Source organism: Physeter macrocephalus, chromosome 9, assembly GCF_002837175.3.
Source record: "Physeter macrocephalus isolate SW-GA chromosome 9, ASM283717v5, whole genome shotgun sequence".
Taxonomy (NCBI): Eukaryota; Metazoa; Chordata; class Mammalia; order Artiodactyla; family Physeteridae; genus Physeter; species Physeter macrocephalus.
In genome coordinates, this window is record NC_041222.1 from 48036659 (window position 1) to 48064456 (window position 27798).

The following is a 27798-nucleotide window of genomic DNA, read 5'->3' on the forward strand; positions in this document are numbered from 1 at the left end:
GATCAACAATATCAGTAAACCTTTAGCTAGACTGACCAAGATAAAAAGAGAGAAGCTTAAATTATTAAAATCAGGAATAAAAGAGGTAACATTACTGTGACCTTACAGAAATAAAAAGGATTATAAGGAACAACTGTATGCCAACAAACTATATAACCAAATGAAATGGACAAATGTTTAGAAAGACACAAACTGTAGAACTGACAAAGGAAGAAGTAGAATGTCTGAATAGACCTTAACAAGTAAAGAAATGGAATTCAATTAATAATTTAAAAAAACTTTTCCACAAAGGAAAGCCCAGGCCCGAGTGGCTTTATGGTAATTCTATTAAACTTTTAAGGAAGAGTTGATACGAGTTATTCACAAAAAGTGAAAAGGAGGGAACACTTCCTAATTCATTCTGTGAGTTCACCATTACCCTGATACCAAATCCAGACAGACATCTAAAAGTAAAGAAAGCTATAGACAAATATCCCTTATAAACATAGTTGTAAAAATCATCAAGAAAATACTAGCAAACAAAATTCAGCAATATATAAAAAGAATTAAATATTGACCAGATGGAATTTACTCCAGGAAATGCAAGGTTGCTTTAACATACGAAAATCAATCAATCAATATAAGGTACCATATTAGTAGAATAAAGAATCAAATATTATGATCATCTTAATAGACACAGAGAAAAACATTTGACAAAATCCAACATTCTATCGTGATCAAAATATTAAACATAATAAGAATGGAAGGGAACTTAGTCTGATAAAGGGCATCTGTGAAAAACCCAAAGCTAACCTTATGCTTGATAGTGAAAGGCTGAATGCTTTCTTCCAAAGATCAGGAACAAGACACGAATATCTGCTCTCACCACTTCTATTTAACACTGTACCATAGATTCTAGCCAGGGAAAATAGGCAAGAGAAAGAAATACAGGGCATCTATATTGGAAAAGAAGTGGCAAAACTCTCTGTTCACAGATGATATGATCTAGTATATGAAAAATCCTAAGGAATTAAGAAACTATTAGAACTAATAAATGAGCTCAGCCCGGTTACAGGATAGAAATACAAAATGAGTTGTATTTCTGTATGCTAGCAATTATAGAACAAATGTGAAATTAAGAAAATTCCATTTACCATAGCATAAAAGAATACTTAGGTATAAACCTGACAAAAGAAGTGCAAAATTTGTGTACTGAGAAATATAAAATATTATTGAAAGAAATTAGAGAAACACCTAAATAAATGGAAAGATAATATAGGAAGACAATATTGTTAAGATGGCAGTGTTCCCATAATTAATCTGTATATTCAATGCAATCTCCACTGAAATTCTAGCTATCTTTATTGCAGAAATTGACAAATTTGTCATAAAATTCATAAAAAATCAAAGGGACTTGGAAAAGCCAAAACAGTCTTGAAAAAGAACAAAGTTAGAGGATTCACACTTATTTCAAAACTTCATCCACAACCATAGTAATCAAGACAGTGTGGTGCTGACTTAAGGTTAGATAATAGATTAATGGAGTAAAATTGAAAGTCCAAAAATAATCTCTCATATTATGGTAATAGACTTTAGACAAGGGTGCCAAGACAATTCATGGGGAAAGAATAATCTTTTCAACAACTGGTGCCGGGACAACTGAATATCCACATGTAAAGTAATGAATTTAGACAACTCACACTGTTTACAAAAAGGTAACTTAAAATGTATCATAGACCTAAATCTAAGAGCTAAAACTATAATTTCTTAGGAGAAAACAGGATCATGTATTTGTGTACTTAAATTAGGCAGTGACTTCAATAGGGCACCAAAAGCCTAAGCAACAAAAGAAAAATAAGTTAATTGGGATTCATCAAAGTATATGTTTGTGCATCAAAGGATACTGACAAGAATGTGAAAAGACAACCCATAGAATGGAAGAAAAATGTTTGTAAATTATATATCTGACAGATGTTTTATATCCAGAATATATAAAGAACTCTTACAGTTCAGTACAGTGACAACTAACACAATTAAAATAGGGGCAAAGTTTTGAATAGCCCTTTCTCTAAACAAAACATACAAATGATCAATAAGCATGTGAAAAGATACTCAACATCTTTATTCATTAGAGAAATGTAAATCAAAACCACAATGGGATATCATTTTACCCACTAGGATGGCAAGCATTAAAAAGATGGACGATAACACATTGTTATAAATTTGTCAAATTAGGGACTTCCCTGGTGGTCCAGTGGTTAAGACTCCATGCTGCCAATGCAGGGGGCACGGGTTCGATCCCTGGTTGGGGAACTAAGATCCCACGTGCTGTGCGATGTGGCCAAAAGATTAAAAAAAAAAATTGTCAAATCAAATTACCTCTTATTAAGTGGAACATAGGGTGCCAGATGGTGAGCCACATTTCAACAACAGACTACAAGAGGAATTGAAGTAGAAAAAAGTTTATTACTCACAGGTTCTTGAGGAAGTACCCGCATGCCTTAAGGGGTCACATGGAGAGGTCAAGGCACAGTGCAGATAGAGAGAGTCAGGACCTGGAGCACGTGCCTTTATTAGGGTTTAGGTGTAGAGTGCCTTGTGGTTCCTGGACTAAGGCCAGACTGGTCAATTCAAGAGTTGGGTTTTGGTAAGCCACGTAGGGATTTAATTGAAGAGGTGCATAGGACTAGTCACTGGGAGGCAGGGATGACTATTGATCACAGAGGCTGTTGGGGAAGTCATATAAGGAACTTACATTTGCTTGTGACTCTGCAAGTTGTTCTCTAGGGCATGCGTTTGTGTGGGAGCTAATGTCAGTTTAAGGTCACTACAGGACTCTTGATGAAACAAAATGAATGCTGAGTCAGCAGCACCATAGAGTAACTTAGCTAAACTCTCCACCCAAGTGTTGGCAAGGATGTGACCTACTGGGACACTCATACATTGTTGTCAGAAGTATAAAACAGAGCAGCTGCTTTGAAAGACAGTTTGGGTACTCCTTTAAAAGATAAACATAGAATTATCATATGATTCAGCAATGCCACCCTAGGTATATATGCAAGAGAAATGAAAACACATCCACAGGAAAAAAAAACTTATATATGATTATTCATAGCAACATTATTCACAATAGCAAAAAGATGGAAACAAACCAAATGTCCATGAAGTCATGAATGGTTAAGCAAAATGTGGTATATCCATCCGTACAATGGGAATTTAATTGGGCAATAAAAAGAAATGAAGTACTGATACTGCTGTAAAAAACATTATGCTAAGTGAAAGAAGGTAGAAAAAGCCACATATTATATGATTCCATTTATATAAAATATCCAGAATGGACAAATTTATCGAGGTAGACTAGTGGTAACTTAGGGCTGAGGAGTAGATAAGGGTGGCTTGGGTAGGGAATTTCTTTTATGGGAGATAAAGATGTTCTAAAGTTAGGTTGTGGTGATGTTTGTACAGTGCTTTGAATATACTAAAAACATTGAATTGTATACTTTAAATGAGTGAACTTTATGTGAATTATATCTCAGTAGAGCTGTAAATTAAAAAAGCAATATAGAATTTTTTTGTTTGTTTCTCTGAAGGACAAGTTTGTAACTTCCATTTTTTTTTAACTGAAGTATAGTTGATTTACAGTGTTGTGTTAGTTTCTTGTGTACAGTAAAGTGATTCAGTTATACATATTTACATATATTCTTTTTCATATTCTTTTCCATTATAGCTTATTACAGGATATTGAATATCCCTGTGCTATATAGTAGGACCTTGTTTATCCATTCTATATATACTAGTTTGCATCTGCTAACCCCAAACTCACAGTCCAACCCTCCCCCACTCCCCTTCCCCTTTGGTGACCACAAGTCTGTTGTCTATGTCTGTGAGTCTGTTTCTGTTTCATAGATAAGTTCATTTGTGTCATATTTTAGATTCCACAGATAAGTGATATCATATGGTATTTGTCTTTCTCTTTCTGACTGGCTTCGCTTAATATGATAATCTCTAGGTCTGTCCATGTAGCTGCAAATGGCATTATTTCATTCTTTTTTATGTAATCTCTGTTTCTTTAAAGAAGAAGCAATTATTTGTTTTCACACCAAATTAGCATTTTCAGATTCCTCTACTGATGTTCCTAGAATTACATTAAAATTTTTTTTGAATTTTATTTTATTTTTTAATACAGCAGTTTCTTATTAATTATCTATTTTATACATATTAGTGTATATATGTCATTCCCAATCTCTCAATTCATCCCACCACTACCATCCCCCCCTCTTTCCCCCCTGGTGTCCATGCTAAAATTGTTTTTGTTAATGTTTTATTTCTACATTTCTCTATTTTCTATTATTTGCTTCTATGTTCTGTTCATGGAAGAAGGCAGAATATGGATTTTAAACTTAGTGTTTCTTGTATTTTCTGGCTGTATTCTTACCATGGCTTTACCCATATTTCCTTTTGTCCTCACTTTGTATTTAACACTGTTAGTTGTGTTTTCTGATTATGGGATAATACCTTTTGGTAGATCGGAAGTGGTTATATATATATACAGTATGTTTATATTAGAACTGTTGGAGGCTGACTGATTGTTTTAATTGTCTTGTAGATTTTACTTTCCTTACTGGTATTGTAATGGCAGCAACAGAACCTATAGGCATGGAATATCTCGAGGTGCTGAAGCTCCTCTTCTTGATGACTTTGTCATGTCTTACCTTTTTGCTCAGGTATGTACATGTGTTAACTGATAAATATCTGGCCATGTAAATGTATCTCTTAATCAGAAAAATATTCACATATGGGAAAATTGATGTTCTGTCTGTATAGCAGGTGCAGAGAGGTAACAAAATTGAGTCTTTTATCACTAATTTTTAATCCCATGGTTTATGGATAATAGACTCTATCTTATAAAGATTCCTAGAATTGCCCCTTTTGAATTTTCTTTTTATTTTAGTGCTTTAGATCATTTTAAGGATTTCACAAGTTTAGACTGAGTTTTACAACATGATTCATGTAGACCTAAGTGGCTGGAATATAGGACAGTGAAATTTCTTTAGAGAAAATTTTTTTTAAATTCCTAAACAATTTCAGACTTAATTAGTGGGCCGTGAAATGTGAAGAAAGTAAGTAATTGCATAAAAAGTGAACTACAGTAGTTTGTGTAGCCCCTCGTAGGAGGGTGGCTGGTTGTTGATACTTAGTCTGAGAACTGTGTTCCAGTTGTTTATTAATATTGTTAAATTTTTGTGGTGTTTTTGAACATTTTTAAATGCTTTTATCTGTTGCCTTGATTAGTGCTTTTGTGTAAAGATACATTCTTGATATCCCCAAGGTATCAGATCAAGGAGTTCTAAATCAGATCTGCTAATATCATGGGAAATAACCTCACAGATCCTCATAGCTCACATTTCTAACATGTGTAGTAGGGCTAGTTCAGTTTGTGAGCAACAAATTGAAAAATATTTCTCTTTTGCAATATGAGAGCAACCAACTTTTTTGTGTGTGAGGGGGTAAAAAATACTTAATAAAATTTACTATTTTAACCATTTATAAGTGGTCAAATCAGTGGCATTAATTCAGTACATTCATATTGTTCTGCAGCCATTACCACCATCCATCTCCAGAACATTTTTCATCGTCCTAAATTGAAACTTTATACCCATTAAAAAATAACTCCTCATTCCCCTCTTCTCCTGACCCCTGGCATACACCTTTCTACTTTCTGTCTCTATGAATTTGCTTATTCCAGGTAGCTCATATAAGTGGAATTATACAGTATTTACTCTTTTGCGACTGGCTTATTTCTCTTACCATAATGTCTTCAGGATTCATCCATGTTGTAGCATGTGTCAGAATCTCCCTCCTTTTTTTTTTTTTTTTTTTTTTTTTTGGCGGTACGCGGGCCTCTCACTGTTGTGGCCTCTCCCGTTGTGGAGCACAGGCTCCGGACGCGCAGGCTCAGTGGCCATGGCTCACGGGCCCAGCCGCTCCACGGTATGTGGGATCCTCCTGGACCAGGGCACAAACCCGTTTCCCCTGCGTTGGCAGGCAGACTCTCAACCACTGCGCCACCAGGGAAGCCCTCCTTCCTTTTTAAGGTTGAATAATATTCTATTGTATGTACCACATTTTGTTTACCCATTCATCTCTTGTTGGATAGTTGGGTTGCTTCTACCTTTTGGCTCTTATGAATAATACTGCAATGAACATGGGTGTACAGATATCTCTCTGAGACCCTACTTTCAGTTCTTTTGGATATCTATCCAGAAGTGGGATTACTAGATGATATGGTAGTTCTATTTTTAATTTTTTTGAGGAACTGCCATACTGCTTTCCATAGCAGCAGCACCGTTTTACATTATTACCAGCAGCACACAGCATTCCACATCCTCACCAACACTTACTTTCTGCTTTTTTGATGAAGGCCATTCTGATAGGTGTGAAGTGGTATCTCGTTGTGGTTTTGATTTGCATTTCCTTAATGATTAGTGATTTAGCATATTTTTAAAATAAGCTTATTGGCCATTTTTATATTTTCTTTGGGGAAATTTCCATTCAAGTCTTTTGCCCTTTTTTTTTTTTTTTTTTTTTTTTTTTTTTTTTTTTGTGGTATGCGGGCCTCCCTCTGCTGTGGCCTCTCCCGTTGTGGAGGACAGGCTCCGGACGCGCAGGCTCAGCGGCCATGGCTCACGGGCCCAGCCGCTCCGCGGCATGTGGGATCCTCCCAGACCGGGGCGCGAACCCGGTTCCCCTGCATCGGCAGGCGGACGCGCAACCGCTGCGCCACCAGGGAAGCCCCTTTTTGCCCATTTTTTAATCAGATTGTTTTTTTGTTGTCTAGTTCTGTGTGCTCTCTCTGTGTTCTGGTTATTAACATCTTATCAGATACATGATTTGCAAATATTTTCTCTCATTCCTTGAGTTGCCTTTTCACTGTTGATTGTGTCCTGTGATGCACAAACATTTTAAGTTTTGATGTAATGCAGTTTATCTATTTTTTCTTTTGTTATCTGTGCTTTTGGTGTCAAATCCAAGAAGTCATTCCCAAATCCAGTATTATGAAGCTTTCCCCCTTTATTTTTTTATATTTTATGGTTTTAGCTCTTATATTTAGGTCTGATTCATTTTGAAATAATTTTTAAAAATTGAAGTATATTTGATTTACAATGTTGTGTTAATTTCTGCTGAACAGCAAAGTGATTCATTTATATATATATAATATTTACATTTTTTTATATTCTTTTCAATTATGGTTTATCACAGGATATTGAATATAGTTCCCTGTGCTGTACAGTAGGACCTTGTTATTTATCCATTCTATATATACTAGTTTGCATATCCTAACCCCAGACTCCCACTCCATCCCTCCCTCACCCCCCCACTTGGCAACCACATGTTGTTCTCTATGTGAGTCTGTTTCTGTTTCATACATAAGTTCATTTGTGTCATATTTTAGATTCCACATATAAGTGATATCATATGATATTTGTCTTTTTCTGACTTCACTTTTTTTTTTTTTTAAAGGAGATGTTGGGGGCAGGAGTTTATTAATTTATTAATTTGTTTATTTTTGCTGTGTTGGGTCTTCATTTCTGTGCGAGGGCTTTCTCTAGTTGTGGCAAGCGGGGGCCACTCCTCATCGTGGTGCGCGGGCCTCTCACTATTGCAGCCTCTCTTGTTGCGGAGCACAGGCTCCAGACGTGCAGGCTCAGTAGTTGTGGTTCATGGGCCTAGTTGCTCCGCGGCATGTGAGATCTTCCCAGACCAGGGCTTGAACCCGTGTCCCCTGCATTAACAGGCAGATTCTCAACCACTGCGCCACCAGGGAAGCCCCTGACTTCACTTTTTAAAAAATTTTTTATTGGAGTATATTGCTTTACAATGTTGTGTTAGTTTCTGCTGCATAGCAAAATAAATCAGTTATACATATACATATATCCACTCTTTTTTAGATTCCCTTCCCATTTAGTTCACCACAGAGCACTGAGTAGAGTTCCCTGTGCTATATAGTAGGTTCTCATTAGTTATCTATTTTATATATAGTAGTGTATATATGTCAGTCCCAATCTCCCAGTTCATCCCACCCCCCCACCCCTTGGTAACCATAAGTTTGTTTTCTACATCTGTGACTCTGTTTCTGCTTTGCAAATAAGCACATCTGTATCATTTTTCTAGATTCCACTTACAAGCGATGCTATACGATATTTGTCTTTCTCTTTCTGACTTACTTCACTCTGTATGACAATCTCCAGATCCATCCATGTCACTGCAAATGGCATTATTTTGTTCCTTTTTATGGCTGAGTAATATTTTGTTGTATATATGTACCACATCTTCTTTATCCATTCCTCTGTCAGTGGACGTTCAGGTTGCTTCCATGTCCTGGCTATTGTAAACAGTGCTGCAGTGAACATCGGGGTGCATGCATCCTTTTGAATTATGGTTTTTTCTGGATATATGCCCAGGAGTGGGATTGCTGGCTTATGGTAGCTCTGTTTTTAGTTTTTTAAGGAACCTCCATACTGTTCTCCATAGTGCCTGTACCAATTTATATTCCCACCAACAGTGTAGGAGGGTTCCCTTTTCTCCACACCCTCTCCAGCATTGATTGTAGATTTTTTGATGATGGCCATTTTGACTGGTATGAGGTGATACCTCATTGTAGTTTTGTTTTTTTTTTAAAGTAGAGGGAAGGATTTTTTTATTTATGTATTTATATTTATTTTTGGCTGTGTTGGCTCTTCGTTTCATGCGAGGGCTTTCTCTAGTTGCGGCAAGCGGAGGCCACTCTTCATTGCGGCGCGCAGGCCTTTCACTATCGCAGCCTCTCTTGTTGCGGGGCACAGGCTCTAGACGCACAGGCTCAGTAGTTGTGGCTCACAGGCCTAGTTGCTCTGCGGCATGTGGGATCTTCCCAGACCAGGGCTCGAACCCGTGTCCCCTGCATCGGCAGGCAGATTCTCAACCACTGCGCCACCAGGGAAGCCTCCCTCATTGTAGTTTTGATTTGCATTTCTCCAATAATTAACGCTGAGCATTTTTCATGTGTTTTCTGGCCGTCCGTATGTCTTATTTGGAGAAATATCTATTTTGATCTTCTGCCCATTTTTCAATTGGGTTGTTTGTGGGTTTTTTTTGATATTGATCTGCATGAGCTATTTGTATATTTTGGAGATTAATCCCTTGTTGGTTGCTTCGTTTGCAAATATTTTCTCCTATTCTGAGGGTTGTCTTTTCATTTTGTTTATGGTTTTCTTTTCTGTGTATAAGATTTTAAGTTTAATTAGGTCCATTTGTTTATTTTTGTTATTATTTTCATTACTCTAGGTGGTGTGACTTACTTCACTCCTATGATAATCTCTAGATCCATCCACGTTGCTGCAAATGGCATTATTTCATTCATTTTTATGGCTGAATAGTATTCCATTGTATATATGTACCACATCTTCTTTATCCATTCATCTGTTGATGGACTTTTAGGTTGTTTACATGTCTTGGCTATTGTGAATAGAGCTGCTGTGAACATAGGGATGCATGTACCTTTTTGAATTATAGTTTTTTCCAGATATATGCCAGGAGTGGGATTGCTGGATCATAATGGCAACTCTATTTTTAGTTTTTTGAGGTGCCTCCATACTGTTCTCCATAGTGGCTGCACCAACTTACATTCCCTCCAACAGTGTAGGAGGGTTCCCTTTTCTCTGCATCCTCTCCAGCATTTGTTATTTGTAGACTTTTTAATGATAGCTAGTCTGACAAGTGTGAGGTGGTATCTCGTAGTTTCGATTTGCATTTCTCTCACAATTAATGATGTGGAGCATCTGTTCATGTGCCTGTTGGCCATCTGAATGTCTTCTTTGGAGAAATGTCTATTTATATCTTCTGCCCATTTTTCAATTAGGTTATTTGTTTTGTTGTTATTGAATTGTATGAGCTGTTTGTATATTTTGGAAATTAAGCCTTTGCTTGTCACATCATTTGCAGGTATTTTCTCCCATTCTGCAGGTTGTCTTTTCATCGTGTTATGGTTTCCTTTGCTATGTAAAAGCTTGTAAGTTTGGACTAGGTCCCAGTTGTTTGTTTTTGCTTTTATTTCTATTGCCTTGGTAAACTGACCATTGGTATGATTTATGTCAGAGAATGTTTTGCCTGTGTTCTCTGCTAGGAGTTTTCTGGTATCATGTCTTTTATTTATTTATTATTATTTTTTTGTGTGTGGTATGCTGGCCTCTCACTGTTGTGGCCTCTCCCGTTGCGGAGCACAGGCTCCAGAAGCACAGGCTCAGCGGCCATGGCTCACGGGCCCAGCTGCTCCGCGGCATGTGGGATCTTCTGGACCGGGGCACGAACCCGTGTCCCCTGCATCGGCAGTTGGACTCGCAACCACTGCACCACCAGGGAAGCCCTGGTATCATGTCTTATATTTAAGTCTTTAAGCCATTTTGAGTTTATTTGTGTACACAGTGTGAGGGTGTCTTCTAATTTCATTGATTGACATGCAGCTGTCCAACTTTCCCAACACCACTTGCTGAAGAGACTTTTTTCCATTGTATATTCTTGTCTCCTTTGTTGAAGATTAATTGACTGTAGGTGTGTGGGTTTATTTCTGGGCTCTATATTCTGTTCCATTGATCCATATGTCTGTTTTTATACCAGTACCACACTGTTTGATTACTGTAGCTTTTAATATTGTCTGAAGTCTGGGAGGGTTATGCCTCCTGCTTTGCTCTTTTTCCTCAGGATTGCTCTGGCAATTCTGGGTCTTTTATGGTTTCATACAAATTTTAGGGTTATTTGGGAATTCCCTGGTGGTCTAGTGGTTAGGACTTGGCACTTTCACTGCTGGGGCCCAGGTTCAATCCCTGGTCAGGAACTAAGAATCCTGCAGGCTGCACGGCACAGCCAAAACTAAAAAATAAAAATTAGGATTATTTGTTCTAGTTTTGTGAAAAATGTCGGCATGTGGGATCTTCTGGACCGGGGCACGAACCTGTGTCCCCTGCATCGGCAGTTGGACTCGCAACCACTGCACCACCAGGGAAGCCCTGGTATCATGTCTTATATTTAAGTCTTTAAGCCATTTTGAGTTTATTTGTGTACACAGTGTGAGGGTGTCTTCTAATTTCATTGATTGACATGCAGCTGTCCAACTTTCCCAACACCACTTGCTGAAGAGACTTTTTTCCATTGTATATTCTTGTCTCCTTTGTTGAAGATTAATTGACTGTAGGTGTGTGGGTTTATTTCTGGGCTCTATATTCTGTTCCATTGATCCATATGTCTGTTTTTATACCAGTACCACACTGTTTGATTACTGTAGCTTTTAATATTGTCCGAAGTCTGGGAGGGTTATGCCTCCTGCTTTGCTCTTTTTCCTCAGGATTGCTCTGGCAATTCTGGGTCTTTTATGGTTTCATACAAATTTTAGGGTTATTTGGGAATTCCCTGGTGGTCTAGTGGTTAGGACTTGGCACTTTCACTGCTGGGGCCCAGGTTCAATCCCTGGTCAGGAACTAAGAATCCTGCAGGCTGCACGGCACAGCCAAAACTAAAAAATAAAAATTAGGATTATTTGTTCTAGTTTTGTGAAAAATGTCATGGGTAATTTGAAGGGATTGCATTAAATCTGTAGATTTCTTTGGGTAGTATGGCCATTTTAACAATATTAATTCTTCCCATCCAAGAGCATGGGATATCTTTGTATTTCTTTGAATCATCTTCAGTTTCCTTTATTAATGTTTTATAGTTTTCAGCATATAAGTCTTTCACCTCCTTGATCAGCTTTATTCCTGATTATTTTATTTTTTTGGATGTGGTTTTAAAAGGGATTGTTTTTTAACATTCCTTTTCTGATATTTCATTTTTAGTGTAAAGAAATGCAACCGTTCTGTATGCTAATCTTTTATTCTGCTATCTTGCTGAATTCGTTTATCAGTTCTAGTAGTTTTTGTGTGGAGTCTTTAGGGTTTTCTGCATCTAGTGTCATGTCACCTGCATATAATGACAATTTTATGTTTTGAGGTAATTTTTGTATGGTGTAAGGTAAGGGTCCATCTTCATTGTTTTGCATGTGGATATCCAGTTTTTTCAGCACCATTTGTTGAAAAGACTATCCCTTCTCTGTTGAATGGTCTTGTTGCTCTTGTGAAAAACCATTTGAACCAACCAACTTTTTACAGCTTCCTTTGTTTCAGTAGTCATTAAGAAAAGAGAGAGACAGGCCTCTGAGAATAGTGTACTATGAAGTTATGACTTTCTACTGCTTTTAGAATTATATTATTTCATCTGTTCTGCAGATATGGTTTATTTTGATGGAATGCTAGTTAAGTTCCATTAATAAGGCAAGTTTTCCTAAACTATTCATTGATCTACTTTACCCTAATATTACTACTATGACTTCTCATACTTCTGATCTAGAAAAATTATGGGTGATTTCCAGTTTTGTCTTCCTAGGAGGGATTTTCTTATTTAGGATGGCAAAATAATTTCACAGTAGAATCCTAAATTGTGTCTAGACACTACCACATGCAATTTTCTATTACTTAATGTTTGTATTTCTCTAAATCCATGCCTACAAAATAAATAAGGTCATAATTATTCTCAGATTGTATTGATATCAGGTTAGACTTTATGCATATTATAGACAAAATATAGCAGATTTGATCAGTGATGTCACCAGATTGTAAGAAAACATTGACATTATAAAATAACTGAAAAAATAGTTAAGCCACTGAAGTTTTTAAAGCACAGTATAAAAGACAGTATTGTAGAAAGGTAGATTTGGAAGCAGTAAGCAAATAAAAGCCAAAAGTGAGATGGCCCTTTTTTTTAAAAAAAATTTATTTATTTTTGGCTGTGTTGGGTCTTCATTGCTGCACGTGGGCTTTCTCTAGTTGTGGTGAGCAGGGGCTACTCCTCATTGCAGTGCGTGAGCTTCTCATTGCAGTGGCTTCTCTTGTTGCGGATCACGGGCTCTAGGCGTGCGGGCTTCAGTAGTTGTGGCTCACAGGCTCTAGAGCACAGGCACAGTACTTGTGGCTTACGGGCTTAGTTGCTCCGCGGCATGTGGGATATTCCCGGACCAGGGCTCGAACCCGTGTCCCCTGCATTGGCAGGCGTATTCTTAACCACGGAGCCACCAGGGAAGTCCCGAGATGGCCCTTTTAAATTCATTTTTCTACTGAAGATTGTCTTTATATCATCAAATTTGTCTACTCAGCCAGTAAATACACTGTTGCCATGTGAGTAACCTTTAATTAATTCATGTATGTTCAGCCAAAAAGTGGATATTTACTTTGTGTTCTTTCTTGGTTCATCTTTGATTCTGTGGCTGTAACTGTTTTCTTATTTTTCTGGCTGAATGCAGATAAAATTTCTTGGTTCAAATGTTGTTTTCAGCTACCCAGATGAAAAACTACTTTTCTACAGTTTTAATTAAACAAAATTTTTATTGATACATACTGTAGGAAGTAGGAAGGCTGGTTTAAAATAGTATGCTTTGGCATTTGGGACTGTATTTCATTTGTAACTTTTCTCTAATGGATATTTGGTTGATTATGTTGTTAGCACTCCTCTCAATAATTTTATCTTTGGGTCATGAGTTCCACAGAATATCCTCATAAACAGAATTTATTATCCTCTAGTCCTACATAGTATATGAAACAAAAGCAAGCTATTAAAAATAATCCACCTAGTCATCGCTAATCTGTAGCAATTTCTTAATCAGAATGACTTTCATATTTTTAAATATGTGGTAAAATAAGTATTTGAAATTGAGCAAAAAGAAATCTAACTCGTTCTATGAATTAATTTTGTATTACAAACATTTAGGCCTTTGTTTTGGTTAATAGTGGTTATTTCATGGTTTGTGTCTTTTAAGTAATATATTTTCTTATACAAAAATGTTTCTAAGTTGTTAATAGAAAGTTAAATATATTTAAAAAAATTTTTTATTGGAGTATAGTTGATTTACAATGTTGTGTTAGTTTCAGGTACAGCAAAGTGAATCAGTTATACATATACATATAGCCACTCTTTTTGGATTATTCCCCCATATAGGCCATTACAGAGTAATAAGTAGAGTTCCCTTGCTATACAGTAGGTCCTTATTAGTTATCTATTTTATATATAGTAGTGTGTATATGTCAATCCCAGTCTCCCATATTATCCCTCCCCCCCCTTACCCCCTGGTAACCGTAAATTTGTTTTCTACATCTGTAACTCTATTTCTGTTTTGTAGATAAGTTCATTTGTACCCTGTTTTTTAGATGCCACCTATAAGTGATATCATATTATATTAAAGAAATATACTTTTAAATGCATATTTATTTCTTTTAATAAAATTTTTTTTAATTCATGTAAAACTTTAATTTCATGAGATGTTTTCATAGCAAAGAAGGGAGATACCTATATAAAATATAGAAGATCCTTTATTTCTCTTATTTAGTTTAAACCTTGGTTGGTATTTCAGCCAATATTATGGCTTTTACCTTTCTTATAAGGAAATTGCTATTATTTTTAGAATATTGGTGCTTTTAACCTTCTACCCCTTTCTTTCTCCCCATTACATGTCCAGTCTGATTTTATCCATGTCCCTAAATCATCCAGATCAAAATATTGGAACTTCTCTTTTTCTCTTTTCTTCATTCTTTATATATAATTATAAAGTTAGCAGTTTTTTCAGACTCTTTTATTGTCTTCTGTTCTCTACATCAGATCCTTACTATCTCATATCTGAACCATTACTGCAGCCTCTTGAAAAGAGTCTCCTTGAATACTTTAGTTTCTTAAAGCACTTCTGTCCTTGCTACTTCTACCAATGAAACAGGCTTGATGCTTTAAGAAAAGATGCTTTAGAAACTAATGCTTTGGGAATTCCCTGGTGGCACTGTGGTTAAGAATCTGCCTGCCAATGTAGGGGACATGGGTTTGAGCCCTGGTCTGGGAAGATCCCGCATGCCGTGGAGCAGCTAAGCCCATGCGCCACAACTACTGAGCCTGTGCTCTAGAGCCTGCAAGCCACAGCTACTGAGCCCACGAGCCACAACTACTGAAGCCTGCACGCCTAGAGCCCATGCTCCGCAACAAGAGGAGCCACCGCAGTGAGAAGCCTGTGCACTGCAACGAAGAATAGCCCCCGCTCACCGCAACTAGAGAAAGCCCGCATGCAGCAATGAAGACCCAACACAGGCAAAAATAAATAAATAAATTTATTAAAAATAAAAAAAGAAATGGATGCTTTTAAGAAAATGGTTCTGTGTTGCTTCTAGGATCAAGTCGTTGAAGGGTACCTGCAGTCTGACCCCAACTTTTCCAGGTTTTAATTCACTCTGTTTCCTTACAGTTGTGTGCCCCAACCAAATTACTTCACATCTCTGAACATGCCTTGTGCTTTCTTTTTGTGTCGTTTCTTCTATTTCCTCATCCTCTTTTGTGTTCATCAAAAATTTCTTCATGTTCAAAGAATACATGAAATTTAAAATTTTCTGTGAAACCTTCCCTAATTACCCCTACTGGATATAATCTCAATTTCTTTTATGTTCCTAAAGTATCTGTTGTGTGGCACTTACTGTACAGTGTCTGGCATTATAATTTTTTGTTTACTTGTTTCACATCCCTGCTACATTTTAGTCTCCTTGGAGGCTGAGGCCACATGTTACTAAGGCCAAAACAGTCCTTAGTATAATGCTTTGAGCATATTTGGAACTCAGTACCTATTTAATTAATATCTATTTTAATTTAGGTAATTTTGATGTAGAAGTTATAATTGAAGATATAAGCAGTGAATAGATGTCATATATATATATTCTATAATTGGGAACCCAATTTAAATCAGTTTCAATTTGCAAAAGAACTTCTACTAAAATTTTATGGCAAAATGTTTCTAAATCAAGGGAGGAGTTTTTGTTCTTTTTAAATGCATATATTCTGGAAATTATGTTTTAGGTTAAAATACAATAGTATATTAAAATGTGATAGTAAAACTAATAAGATATTTTCTTCTAAGTTACTTTTTTTTTTTTTTTACTTTAGTGGCGGCATGATTTTTTGCATGGATGGATAAAAGTACCTGTTACTCATGAAACACAGGAAGAATGTCTTGGGATGGCGGTGTTAGATATGATGAGAATAGCCAAAGAAAAGGATCAGACCCCCCTGGACATCTATAGCTCTGTCAGGTAATTTCCTTATGTAAATCCATATTCATAAATATGAATAGTTACAGTTTTTATATACTTTATTTGTGTTTTCTGTGTTTGCCCATATTTTTTTTTTGGTGTGGGTTGTTTTTGTTTTTATTGAATGATTCTTTAAATTCTATAGTGCTTTACAGTTTTCAAAAGTTCCAAACACATGATTTCATATAATCCCATAATCATTTTTTTCCCTCTACCCCTATAGTATCCCCTCCTCCTTTCCCTCTCCCAGCTGGTAACCACTAGTTTGTTCTCCATATCTGTGACGCTGCTTCTTTTTTGTTTCATTTACTAGTTTGTTGTATTTTTTAGATTCCACATATAAGTGAAACCATACAGTATTCATCTTTCTCTGTCTGACTTATTTCACTTAGCATAATGCCCTCCAAGTCCATCCGTGTTGCTGCAACTGGCAAAATTTCATTCTTTTTCATGGCTGAGTAGTCTTCCATTGTGTGTATGTATGTATGTATGTACGTATGTATATACCACATCTTCTTTATTCACTGACCTGTTAATGGACACTTACATTGCTTCCATACCTTGGCAATTGTAAATAATGCTGCTGTGAACATTGGGATGCATGTATCTTTTTGAAGTAGTGATTTTGTTTCTTTTGGCTATATACCCAGGAGTGGAATTGCTAGGTCATATGGTAGTTTTAATTGTAATTTTTTGAGAAGCCTCCATACTGTTTTCCACAGTGGCAGTACCAATTTACATTCCTCCCTCTCCAACATTTGTTATGCATTTTTTTTTTGATGATAGCCATTCTGATGGGTGTGAAGTGATATCTCATTGTGGCTTCGATTTGCATTTCCCTGATGATTTGCGATACTGAGCATCTTTTCATGTGCCTGATGGCCATCTGCATTTCCTCTTTGGAAATATGTCTATTCAGTTCTTTTGCCCATTTTTTAATTGGGTTGTTTATTTTTTGATGTTGAGTTGTGTGAGCTGTTTATATATGTTGGATGTTAATCTTTCATCAGTCATATCATTTGCAAATATTTTCTCCCATTCAGTAGGTTGTCTTTTCATTTTGTTGATGGTTTCCTGTGCTGTGCAAAACCTTTTAAGTTTAATTAGGTCCCATTTGTTTATTTTTGCTTTTATTTCCTTTGCTTTAGGAGACGGATCCAAAAAAATATTGCTGCAATTTATGTCAGAGACTGTTCTGCCTACGTTTTCCTCTAGGAATTTTATAGTATACGGTCTTACATTTAGACCTTTAATCCATTTTAAGTTTATTTTTGTGTGTGGTGTTAGAGAATGTTCTTTTTTTTTTTTTGCAGTACGCGGGCCTCTCACTGTTGTGGCCTCTCCCGTTGCGGAGCACAGGCTCCGGACGCACAGGCTCAGTGGCCATGGCTCACGGGCCCAGCCACTCCGCGGCATGTGGGATTTTCCCGGACCGGGGTACAAACCCGTGTCCCCTGCACTGGCAGGTGGACTCTCAACCACTGTGCCACCAGGGGAGCCCTGGTATCATGTCTTATATGATCTTTCTTTAGATGCTATCTTGTTCACACAGTTTGCTCATGAGATTACTGAAGGGCAAGCTGGGGAAAAAAGTTTATCATCTCTTAATTACTTATTCTTCATTTCTTCCTCTTTAAGAAAAGCATCAACAGGTTAGGGGAGGCATTGGGTGATCAAAAGATTTGAAAGATGTGCTTGGGCTGGAGGCTAGTTAAAATATAGCTTTGCTAAAGTGACAAGACAAAAGGGGTCCCCTGCAGAGAGCTGCTTCCTGCAAAGGGTTGCTTCCTGCAAAGAGCTGCCTACAAATCCCTGCTGTCAGACATCATTCCATTTCTGTGGGATTATGGGTGAAGGTCTGTCTTCTGTAACTTCTTCATGCTGACATAGGGTGTGCTGTATTCTTAGAGTAGAAGATATCAACATGGGTCTGTAGCATCTCTTTGCTGGCAATTTTAGTTGCCCACTTACATATACGGGTAGAGCAAGGTACAATTATTTTGAAGCTCACAAAGATACAGATTATTAAGAGCAATAGTGTTATTCCCATTCTCTTGAGGCTGTTTCTTGGAATTGTGCTAGCCATAGATTCAGTACTTCTCAAGATGGAGCAGCTTATGTCATGGTCACAGTCTGGTCATCATGCAGTTAGCTCTTCCCCTCTGGTGGCAGTTATAGTATCTGTACAACTCAGGAAAGTACATCAGACACTGAAAGATTCTGTGACTCTGTTGTCCTAATTATTAATTTCTTGGGCCTGCTCTTTGTGACTGAGGTAGTCCTGGGAGACTTGAGCTTTTTTATGTACAAGAGGGGCCTTTGTACTTGGGTGGGAGCCCACAAGGTTCTGCTTGGTTTTAATAGGTGTTCAACACCTATTTATTATTTAATTCATTCATTCTGAAAAGACTAGGTAAGGCCAAAGTAATGAAAAGAACACCTGGAGGCATAATTTCTGGTAAGCACAAATTGTCTGTATAAATAATTGAGTCAGTATTTCTCAAGTAGTGGTCCATATTTTACATGTAGTGGTCCATATTTTACAAGAATTAGTATCACCTGAGGTGCCTGTTAAAACAGAAGATTCTTGGGCTCTAACCCAAGAAGTTGGAATTAGTAAATCTGAGGTGATGCCTACAAATATGAATTTTTACAAGTGTTGTAGGAGATTTTTTAAAATTTCAGCTTTATTGAGGTGTATTTGACATATAAAATTGTAAGATATTTAAAGTGTACATCATGGTATATATACATATGCATTGTAAAACGATTCCCTCTATCTAGTTTATTAACACATCCGTCACCTCACATATTTATCTTTTTTTTTTCTTTTTGGTGAGAACATTTAAGTTCTACTCTCTTAGCAAATTTCAATAATAGACTACAGTATTATCAGTTATAGTCACCATGTTTTACATTAGCTTCTCAGACCTTACTCATCTTATAACAGATCCAGCAGATTCTTATACAAGTGATCCACATTCTCCAGATTATTCTTCTGCACATTGAATTCTGACAGTCAAGCCTATATGATTTTTTGAAACACTACTCGTACAACCCAGCTTTAATGGCTATAAAACTTCTACTCTTTTTAAAGGTATATATGACTATTATAAGAATGCTTTGATTGTTTTTTTGAAGTTTGAAGACTAAATATTTGTTTTACATATTACATGCTTACCTGATTAGAAGTTTGAGGATGTCATGATCTGGTTAAAATTCCTTTTATTCCTAGAAATCCTTTTCTCAATAACTGGCTTCAGTCCCTCCTTTGCTGAGTGCCCTCAAAACATTTAAATACCCAATTTACAGGTTATCAGTTTCTGTGTTTCCCTCTTTGGTTTTAGGTATTCTTGTTTTATTTTCAGATGTCTTGGTAGTCCTTAGTCTAAGGGTGCAGGCCATAGGGTATGATTTCAGGAACTCACTGAGGTGTCTTGAAGATTCCAACATCTAAAGGAAAAACGAAAACATTTCTGTTTTCCACTAATGCCTTGATCTTTATTAAAATACAGATAGACACCTCTTAGGATAGTAACTTATTCATTCATTCATTCATTCGTTCATTTAACAACTTTTTATTGAATACCTGCTATAGCAAGACCATAGTAGAATGGAGTGAGGGAAGGAGTATCTTAGATGTCATTAATAGAAACTGAAGGAATTGAAAGGAACACAGTTGAAGAACAGAGAAGCTTTGAGCCACTGAAAATGACTTTTAAAATATGAAGCCAGGGCTTCCCTGGTGGCGCAGTGGTTGAGCGTCCGCCTGCCGATGCAGGGGACACGGGTTCGTGCCCCAGTCCGGGAAGATCCCACATGCAGCGGAGCGGCTGGGCCCATGAGCCATGGCTGCTGAGCCTGCACGTCCGGAGCCTGTGCTTCGCAACAGGAGAGGCCACAACAGTGAGAGGCCCGCATACCATACACACACACAAAAAAATATGAAGCCATCTCTAGGCTTAAGCTATGATAGAACACTTATGCTTTGGAGACCATAATATTGTCCAAAGTCTAGTGTCCTAAAACAAGTGAATTTTTTTTTTTTTTTTGCGGTACGTGGGCAAAGACTTTCATTAAATTTTATATATCTGTTTATCTACAAATATATAATTGCCATGAAAAGGAAAGGAGTGTGACTTTTGATATCTGAAAAATGAGTAGAATTTAGTGGGTGGAGAGAGGTAAGTGATGGAGGTGGAGAGTAGAGGCTCATGGAAGAGGCCTTGTAGCAGAAGGGACCATAGGAAGAATGAAGAGAGTCAGTATGGCTAGAGCTCAAAGAGTTAGTGGGTGATGAGGCAGGGACTAGACTATGTAGAACCTTAGCGACATGTTGGTAAGGGTAAGAACACTGAGAAACTGTAAGAGTATTAAGAAGGGTAAAAAGATTAGATTCGTGTTTTTAAAAGATCCCCATGACTCCACACCAGTGTAGAAAACAAATCAGAGAGTTGGAAGAGAAAATGGAAATGTGAGTCAACCAGAGAGTAAGGCCATTGCAGTAGTTCCTCCAGGAGATGCAGTTGATTGGGTTAATAATGAGAAAAATGGGCAAATTAGAGAAATATTTAGAAGGTAAAATCAAAGGAAAATGGTGATGAATTGAATAATGGGGGTTGATAGAGAGGTGGTATGAGGGTGATTCCTGAGTTTCTGGGGCTTGTGGAAATAGGGGAACTGTAGTGCTGCGTACTCAGATAGGGAATGCTGTAAGAGGATCTTTCAGGGGAGGACGTTAGGGGGACTCATGAGTTTGGTTTGACACATTGTTTGAGGCACTTTTGAGACATCCATATTATAAAGGTAAATTGACTTGACTGTGGAAGATATGGGTCTGGAGCTTAAAGATCTGGGCTACAGCTAGAGATACCATAGTCATTTGCATATAGAGTATCTAGTGCGAAAGAAAGTATAGATAAGAAGAGAAGAGGGCCCATAATTAAGTCTTGAGGAACTCCAACAATTATCACCAGCTAAAGGGGATTGAACCTGTAACGAAGATTGACGAGTAGCCAAAGAGATGGGAAGAAAATCAGGAAAGCTACCGGGAGACAGTTTCAAGGAGAGCATGATCAACAGTGTTGGATGCTGCTGAAAAATGACAAGTAAAATGAACAAGGAATTTGGTTTTAGCAACATGGAAGTTTTTCTTGATTTTAGCAAGAGAAGTTTCTACGGAATGATGGAACAGAAGCCAGATTGGGGTGAGTTAAGGAGTAAATGGAAGGAAGGAAAATAGAAATGTCTATATAAACTTCAAAAAGAAGCCAGATAGGCTGTAGCTGGAGGAAGATGAGGGATAAGGAAATTTTACACTTAGGATAGGAAGAACATTAGTATTTTTAAAACTTGTGGAAGAGAAATAATAGATAGGGTAAAATTCCCCAGAGGGTGGATATATATTAGAGGAGAAGAGGGGGTATAGGTAAGTACATGTCAAAGGAATGGCTTTAACAGATTTATACCTTATTTATTGTAACAGGTGGGAAGGAGGAGAGAATGAGTGCAGATGTATGAGTTTGCTAGCAAGATATTGAGGGAGCTCTGCTTAGAGAAGCTTTTTTTATTTTTTCCCCCTAAGAAAGAGGTGAAGTTATTTGCCGAAAGTGAAGAGAAATGTAGCTGAGGTTTAAGGCAAAAGAAAGGTAGGAGGTTTGAGGATATTGGAGAGGGTTTGACAGTTGTGGGACTTGGGAAAATTAATTGAACAGAGAAATGTCATAAAAGTGATGGCAGCGATAAAAGCCTGTTTGAAATTGGTGATTACGAATTTTTGATGCAACCTATCTACCTTGTCAAATGACTTTCTCCAGCAGCTTTGGCTACTTGAGTACAAAACTGAGAGTTCCTTAAGGGGATTAGGGTAGAGAGGGAAAGGGAGTAAGTAAGCAGTGGTATGCTGGTAAATGTTTAACAACCAGTTCTTAAAAAAAAAAAGTCTGATTTGTTTGTAATTTTTGTTGATATCCATGGTTTAAAAACCCTCTCTGTGGCCAGTTTCAGAGTATCAACCTGACATCACTGAATGCAGAATTGAAAAGAGATGAGGAATAGCAAACCTTTTCCACCACTTGGATATGATAGACATTTATAACCTCAAAAGCATAGATAGTAGCAAAATGTAAAATAAAATTTAAAATGTAAAATAATTAGGAAGTGATGCCTTTTGAGTAATCATTACCTATATTTTAAATATACTTAATTTGTAAGTTTAAGTTAAATTTTAATGATCACTGTTTAATAATCAGTGCTGTTTAACAAATAATCCTTAAAATGTAACAATAATCTCTAAACATTAGCCAGCTCCATCACTCAGGTACGGTAGAATGTGGTAAGTGATATTATGGAATGGTGCACAGAATGCTGTCATACAAAGGGAGTAGCATCTAATGTGGTTATAGAGGTCCAGAAAGGTTTCCTGGATTTGATGATGCTTGAGCTGAGACTTGTAGAATGAGTAAGAGCTAACCAGATAAGAGATGGGTGATGGGAAGAAGGATTAACATATGTGAAGGCATGGAAATTTAATATAGTTGTACCTTCAGAAATAAAATGTTTTTCATTTGTGAGACATTTGAGCAGGAGAGAAATAAGTTATCTACCTTCCTTAGGGTATTTTACGTAGAGATGGAAGTACAAAAGATTCAGAACATTTCCAAATGGAATGTTTTGATTGCAAAGGAATTATTAGGAGTTATTGAAGCTTGCCTGAGAAAAATAATGCATACAAAAGAAGTGTGTTTACCTAATGAATATCAGTAGCATCTAACAGAATGTAACAATTTCCAGAAGTCAGATACATTTTAGAGTACAGCCAAATAATGGTATGTCAGATAATCAGAGAAAATAAATTTTTAGACTCCAATGTTAACTAGACTGTGTCTTCATTTCATTAGGGAAGAAAATTAACATCTCTTGCTCTAAAAATTTATGGTGACTCAGAATTTGTAAATGCATTCACATCATCAAACAAAACCTTAAGGTTTTATACTGTATGGATGGTGGCTGTGTCACTTTTTTCCATTTGACTACCGTGCTGTTTACTTGTTATGGAGAAAGGTGGTGACTTCTCTTTTAATTTTGTTTTGTTCCAATTTGTTCTGCTCTTGTGTGTGCTCTTTACCCCTAGCTACAAGACATTTTTACCAAAATGTGTTCGAGCAAAGATCCAAGACTATCATATTTTGACAAGGAAGCGAATAAGGTACAGATTTCGCAGATTTATTGAGCAATTCAGCCATTGCAAAGCTACTGCCAGAAACTTGAAACTTAAGTATCTTATAAATCTGGAAACTCTTCAGTCTGCCTTCTACACAGAGCAATTTGAAGTAAAAGAACCTGGAAGAGGTCCTTCAGGTGAGGAGATTTTTGCAACCATTATAATAACTGGAAACGGTGGAATTCAGTGGTCAAGAGGGAAACATAAAGAAAGTGAGACACTGACAGAACAGGTAATCCTCAATGATAATGTTCTCATTCTTTGTTAATTTAAGTAGAATGGCAGTAGAAGCAAAGTACTTTTAGTCATTTGAAACATGGTCTTGCACTTCTCTTCTCCCATTGATACAAATGGAAGTTTTTAATAATGTGATGCCAACAAGGTCATACCTATAGTTCTTTTCTCATTGTTCTTAAATGGCATTTTATTTAATTTTTTATGACTAAATAATTAGTAATGGTAGTTTCACTCTTGAATTCTAAGAGTGATGTTTAAGGTAGTTTTGCTTCCTTTTTTCCTTTTACTATTATTGATAATACGAAGCACAATCATGAAATTTAATTAGTTCGAAAAGATTAATTTTCATTGATTTTATGATGTATACTTGTTAAATAATTTAGTTTTTGTTTAGGTTTGCATTACATATTTTAAGTTTGTTCATATCTATGTGGTTCTTAGGATATTATCTGATATATATATTTTTAATCTTCATTCTTTGGTAAACTTTCAATTTTCTGGCAGTGGTTTCTATTAATGTTGATCGGATTGAAGGGTACTAGGGCACACTTTAGATTCCTGGCACCCTTTAATGCTCTCATTTTTAAGTGAAAGCAAGATACAGTGTAGTTTTAGGGTTACATTATTGGGGGAGAGAATCCCATTTAATGCTTATCTATTGGTATCAATACTTTTAAAAAAGAATTTGGAATGAAATCTCCTTCATAAGAGTCTTGTTTTAAAATGGCTCCATAAATTCTACTTGTTTTTAATACCAACTGCTCTTAATTACAGGATTTACAGTTATATTGTGATTTTCCTGATATTATTGATGTCAGTATTAAACAAGCAAACCAAGAAGGCTCAAATGAAAGCAGAATTATAACTATTCATAAGCAAGATGGTAAAAGTCTAGTAAGTTTGCTTTATCATTAAATAATGGTTATGTTTTACAGTTGTCAGAAATAAGTTATTTCTGAATCTTAATACCAAAGTTACTTTCTTGTAGGGATTTTGATTATAGTTTTAAATAGAGCTGTAAACATAAACAGCGATTTAGTAAGCTGTTTGGATTACATCTAGCTTTTTGTATCACTACCAACACTATCTTCCCGTAGAGTGTCTTGTATGTTAATGTATTTTTCAGTCATTTTCATAATTAGCAAAAGCACCAGTTACCTCCTTCCCTCTCCTCCCCCACCCCCAGCCCCAGTTGTGCTAGTTCCCTGTTGTAATGCTCATTCCTCACTACAGTCGACCCTCTGTATCTGTGGGTTCCATATCCACAGATTCAATGAACCGCAGATTGAAAGTATTCAGGAAAAAAAATTCCAGAAAGTTCCAAAAAGCAAAACTTGAATTTACTATGTGCAGGCAACTATTTACATAGCATTTACATTGTACTTACAACTATTCATATAGCATTTACATTACATTAGGTATTATAAGTAATCTAGAGATGATTTAAAGTATATGGGAGGATGTACATAGGTTTTATGCAGATAATATGTCATTTTATATAAGAGACTTGAGGATCCACGGATTTTGGTATCTGTGGAGGGAGAGATAGATACAGAGGGATGGAGGAACAACTGTATAATCTTTTTTACCAATAGAGATGTACGTAATTCTGGTCATACCACCTCTTTATATAACAAAATGTAAACCAATCCCAAGTGATCCCTGTCCAAACTGTGAGACATGTTTGATTCTAAAAGATTAACCCCTTCTCTTTTTAAAAATAGCTTCAGAGGGAATTCCCTGGCAGTCCAGTGGTTAGGACTCTGTGCTTCCACTGCAGGGGGAATGGGTTCAATCCCTGGTTGGGGAACTAAGATCCCCCCACGCTGCATGGCGTGGCCAAAAAAATAATAATAAAATAAAACAAAATAGCTTCAGACATCCCACTTACTTTAATTGAAAGGGAAGAAATGAATTCCTTTATACTCTGCTCTTAAATTGCTTATTTTTCTGGCTCTGTTTTTTTTTTTTTTTTTTGCGGTACTTGGGCCTCTCACTGTTGTGGCCTCTCCCGTTGCGGAGCACAGGCTCCGGACGCGCAGGCTCAGCGGCCATGGCTCGCGGGCCTAGCCGGTCTGCGGCATGGGGGAATCTTCCCAGACCGGGGCACGAACCCGTGTCCCCTGCATCGGCAGGCGGACTCTCAACCACTGTGCCACGGAAGCCCTGTTTTCTTTTTAACTCAGATATTTCTTGTACTTGGGGCTTAAACGTCATATTAATGTTATTTGTTTATTTAACTTAAGTATCTATATGACTTACCTACCAGGCCATTTCAGGGTTATATGACCAAAATTATAAAACTTGCAACTCACTTTAGTCAGCATGCCTTCCTTTTCTTAGGTATTAATCCTTTGTTGTACAGGTTTGCAGTTCGCCAAGTCTTTTAACATTGTTTATGGTATCTTTTATAGTACCTATTTTTATGGCCTATTTGTGTTAGCTAGATACCTTTTATAGTTCAGATACCTCACACAGTTCTCTCCTTATTATAATTTTTGATGTAAGTCCATACTCTGTGTTCTCATTGTGACTAAATATTGCTGAGCCAAGCATTATACCGTGATCACATTTCCATTCTTGTACATACAACTTTTTGTTTTTCTGGGAGTTGATCATTCCTTCAACTTTTTTCAGTATTTCTAATTAATACCAACTTTTATATCAGATTAGATAGATTTATAATTAAGATCACTAGCACATTTGTCTAATAGGTGTATTGGAAAATACAATAAAATTATGGGTATAGAGTGAACTATAACTAGAAAGGCATGATAAGCTCATATTTGAGAGGGTCTTAAATATGAGACACAGAATTTGTAATTCACATTGGGTAATTGGGAGCCTTAAAAGACATTTGAACAATTTAGAAGAAAACTGATTTAAAAGAATTATCTAACAACATGGAGTGAAAATAATTTTTTTCTTTTTCTTTTCTCCTCTTAGGAAATTGAACTTAGGTCATTAAGAGAAGCTTTGTCTTTTGTGTCATTAATTGATGGATATTATAGGTTAACTGCAGATGCACATCATTATCTTTGTAAAGAAGTAGCACCTCCAATGGTGCTTGAAAATATACAAAGCAACTGTCATGGCCCAATTTCGTGAGTAATACAGACTTTAAAAGTAAATTTTTTTAAAAGTAAATGAGGTATTTACATAGAAGATTTTACACAACAGGACTCTGTGCTTCCACTGCAGGGGGCATGGGTTCAATCCCTGGTTGGGGAACTAAGATCCCCCATGCTGCATGGCGTGGCCAAAAAAATAATAATAAAATAAAACAAAATAGCTTCAGACATTAGGTTTAGGAAGTTTAGGAAAGAAGGAAAGGAAGTTTAGGAAGTTTAGGAAAGAAATACTATCTTAATCTGATGGAAATTGTTTTTCTTTTAATGAAAGCCTATTTCCAATCAGACTATATAGTAATTAGAATTATTTAGAATATAACTTACCATCTGTATCCCAATCTATAATACTAACTTGCTGTATAAGTTTGATATTTAGTTCCCTAGGTGTGTTTAATTAATTCTTCAGTGTTAATTTTTTAAAAAACCCTCCAATTTATGTTTCATTAATTTGGAAATACTGCAGAGGAGCCACAGTGCAAAATTTGATAATCATCATTGTTTTTGGATAATCCATCTCCTTCTACTGAAAGCTTTGAACTCAAAATGTATATGATGTCCATATTTCTAGACTAGTTCTGTGCAGTATGTTCCACAGTGATGAAAATGAAAATGTTCTATATCTGTGCTCTTTAATAATTGCTGCTAGCCACATGTGGCTATTTAGTATTTAAAATGTGGCTAGTGCAACTAAGGAACTGAATTTTTAATTTAATTTAATTTTAATCACTTTATATTTACAGTTGACCCTTAAACAACACAAGGTGTTAATCCACATATAACTTATAGTCCATCCTCTGTATCAGTGGTTCTTCTGCATCCTTGGATTCAAACAACCACAGACTGTGCAGTACCATAGTGTTTACTATTGAAAAATATCTGCGAATAAGTGGACCCTCGCAGTTCAAACCCCCGTTGTTCAAGGGTCAACTGTAAATAGCTTCATGTGGCTACTAGCTACCGTGTTGATCCACACAGTTGTAAACCGTTACTTTAACACTGGATAAAGCCAGCTATCATGCACAACATCTATTTACCCCAAGTCCTAGTTATCTTT

General features: G+C 36.6%; 1 protein-coding gene across 6 annotated transcripts in view; it reads left to right on the forward strand.

The window, feature by feature from the left end:
• The window catches only part of JAK2 (Janus kinase 2), a 168274-nt gene that overhangs the window by 91892 nt on the left and 48584 nt on the right, over window positions 1–27798 (forward strand). For 5 of the 6 annotated variants that reach the window (XM_024126771.3, XM_024126773.3, XM_055087198.1 and 2 more), the window contains 5 exons: window positions 4586–4703; window positions 16009–16154; window positions 23287–23608; window positions 24388–24507; window positions 26560–26717. In XM_024126771.3, the coding sequence (XP_023982539.1) occupies window positions 4586–4703; window positions 16009–16154; window positions 23287–23608; window positions 24388–24507; window positions 26560–26717 (864 nt within the window). Of the gene's footprint in view, window positions 1–4585; window positions 4704–16008; window positions 16155–23286; window positions 23609–24387; window positions 24508–26559; window positions 26718–27798 lie in introns of those variants that run through there. The other variant, XM_028493954.2, reaches the window with a different exon arrangement.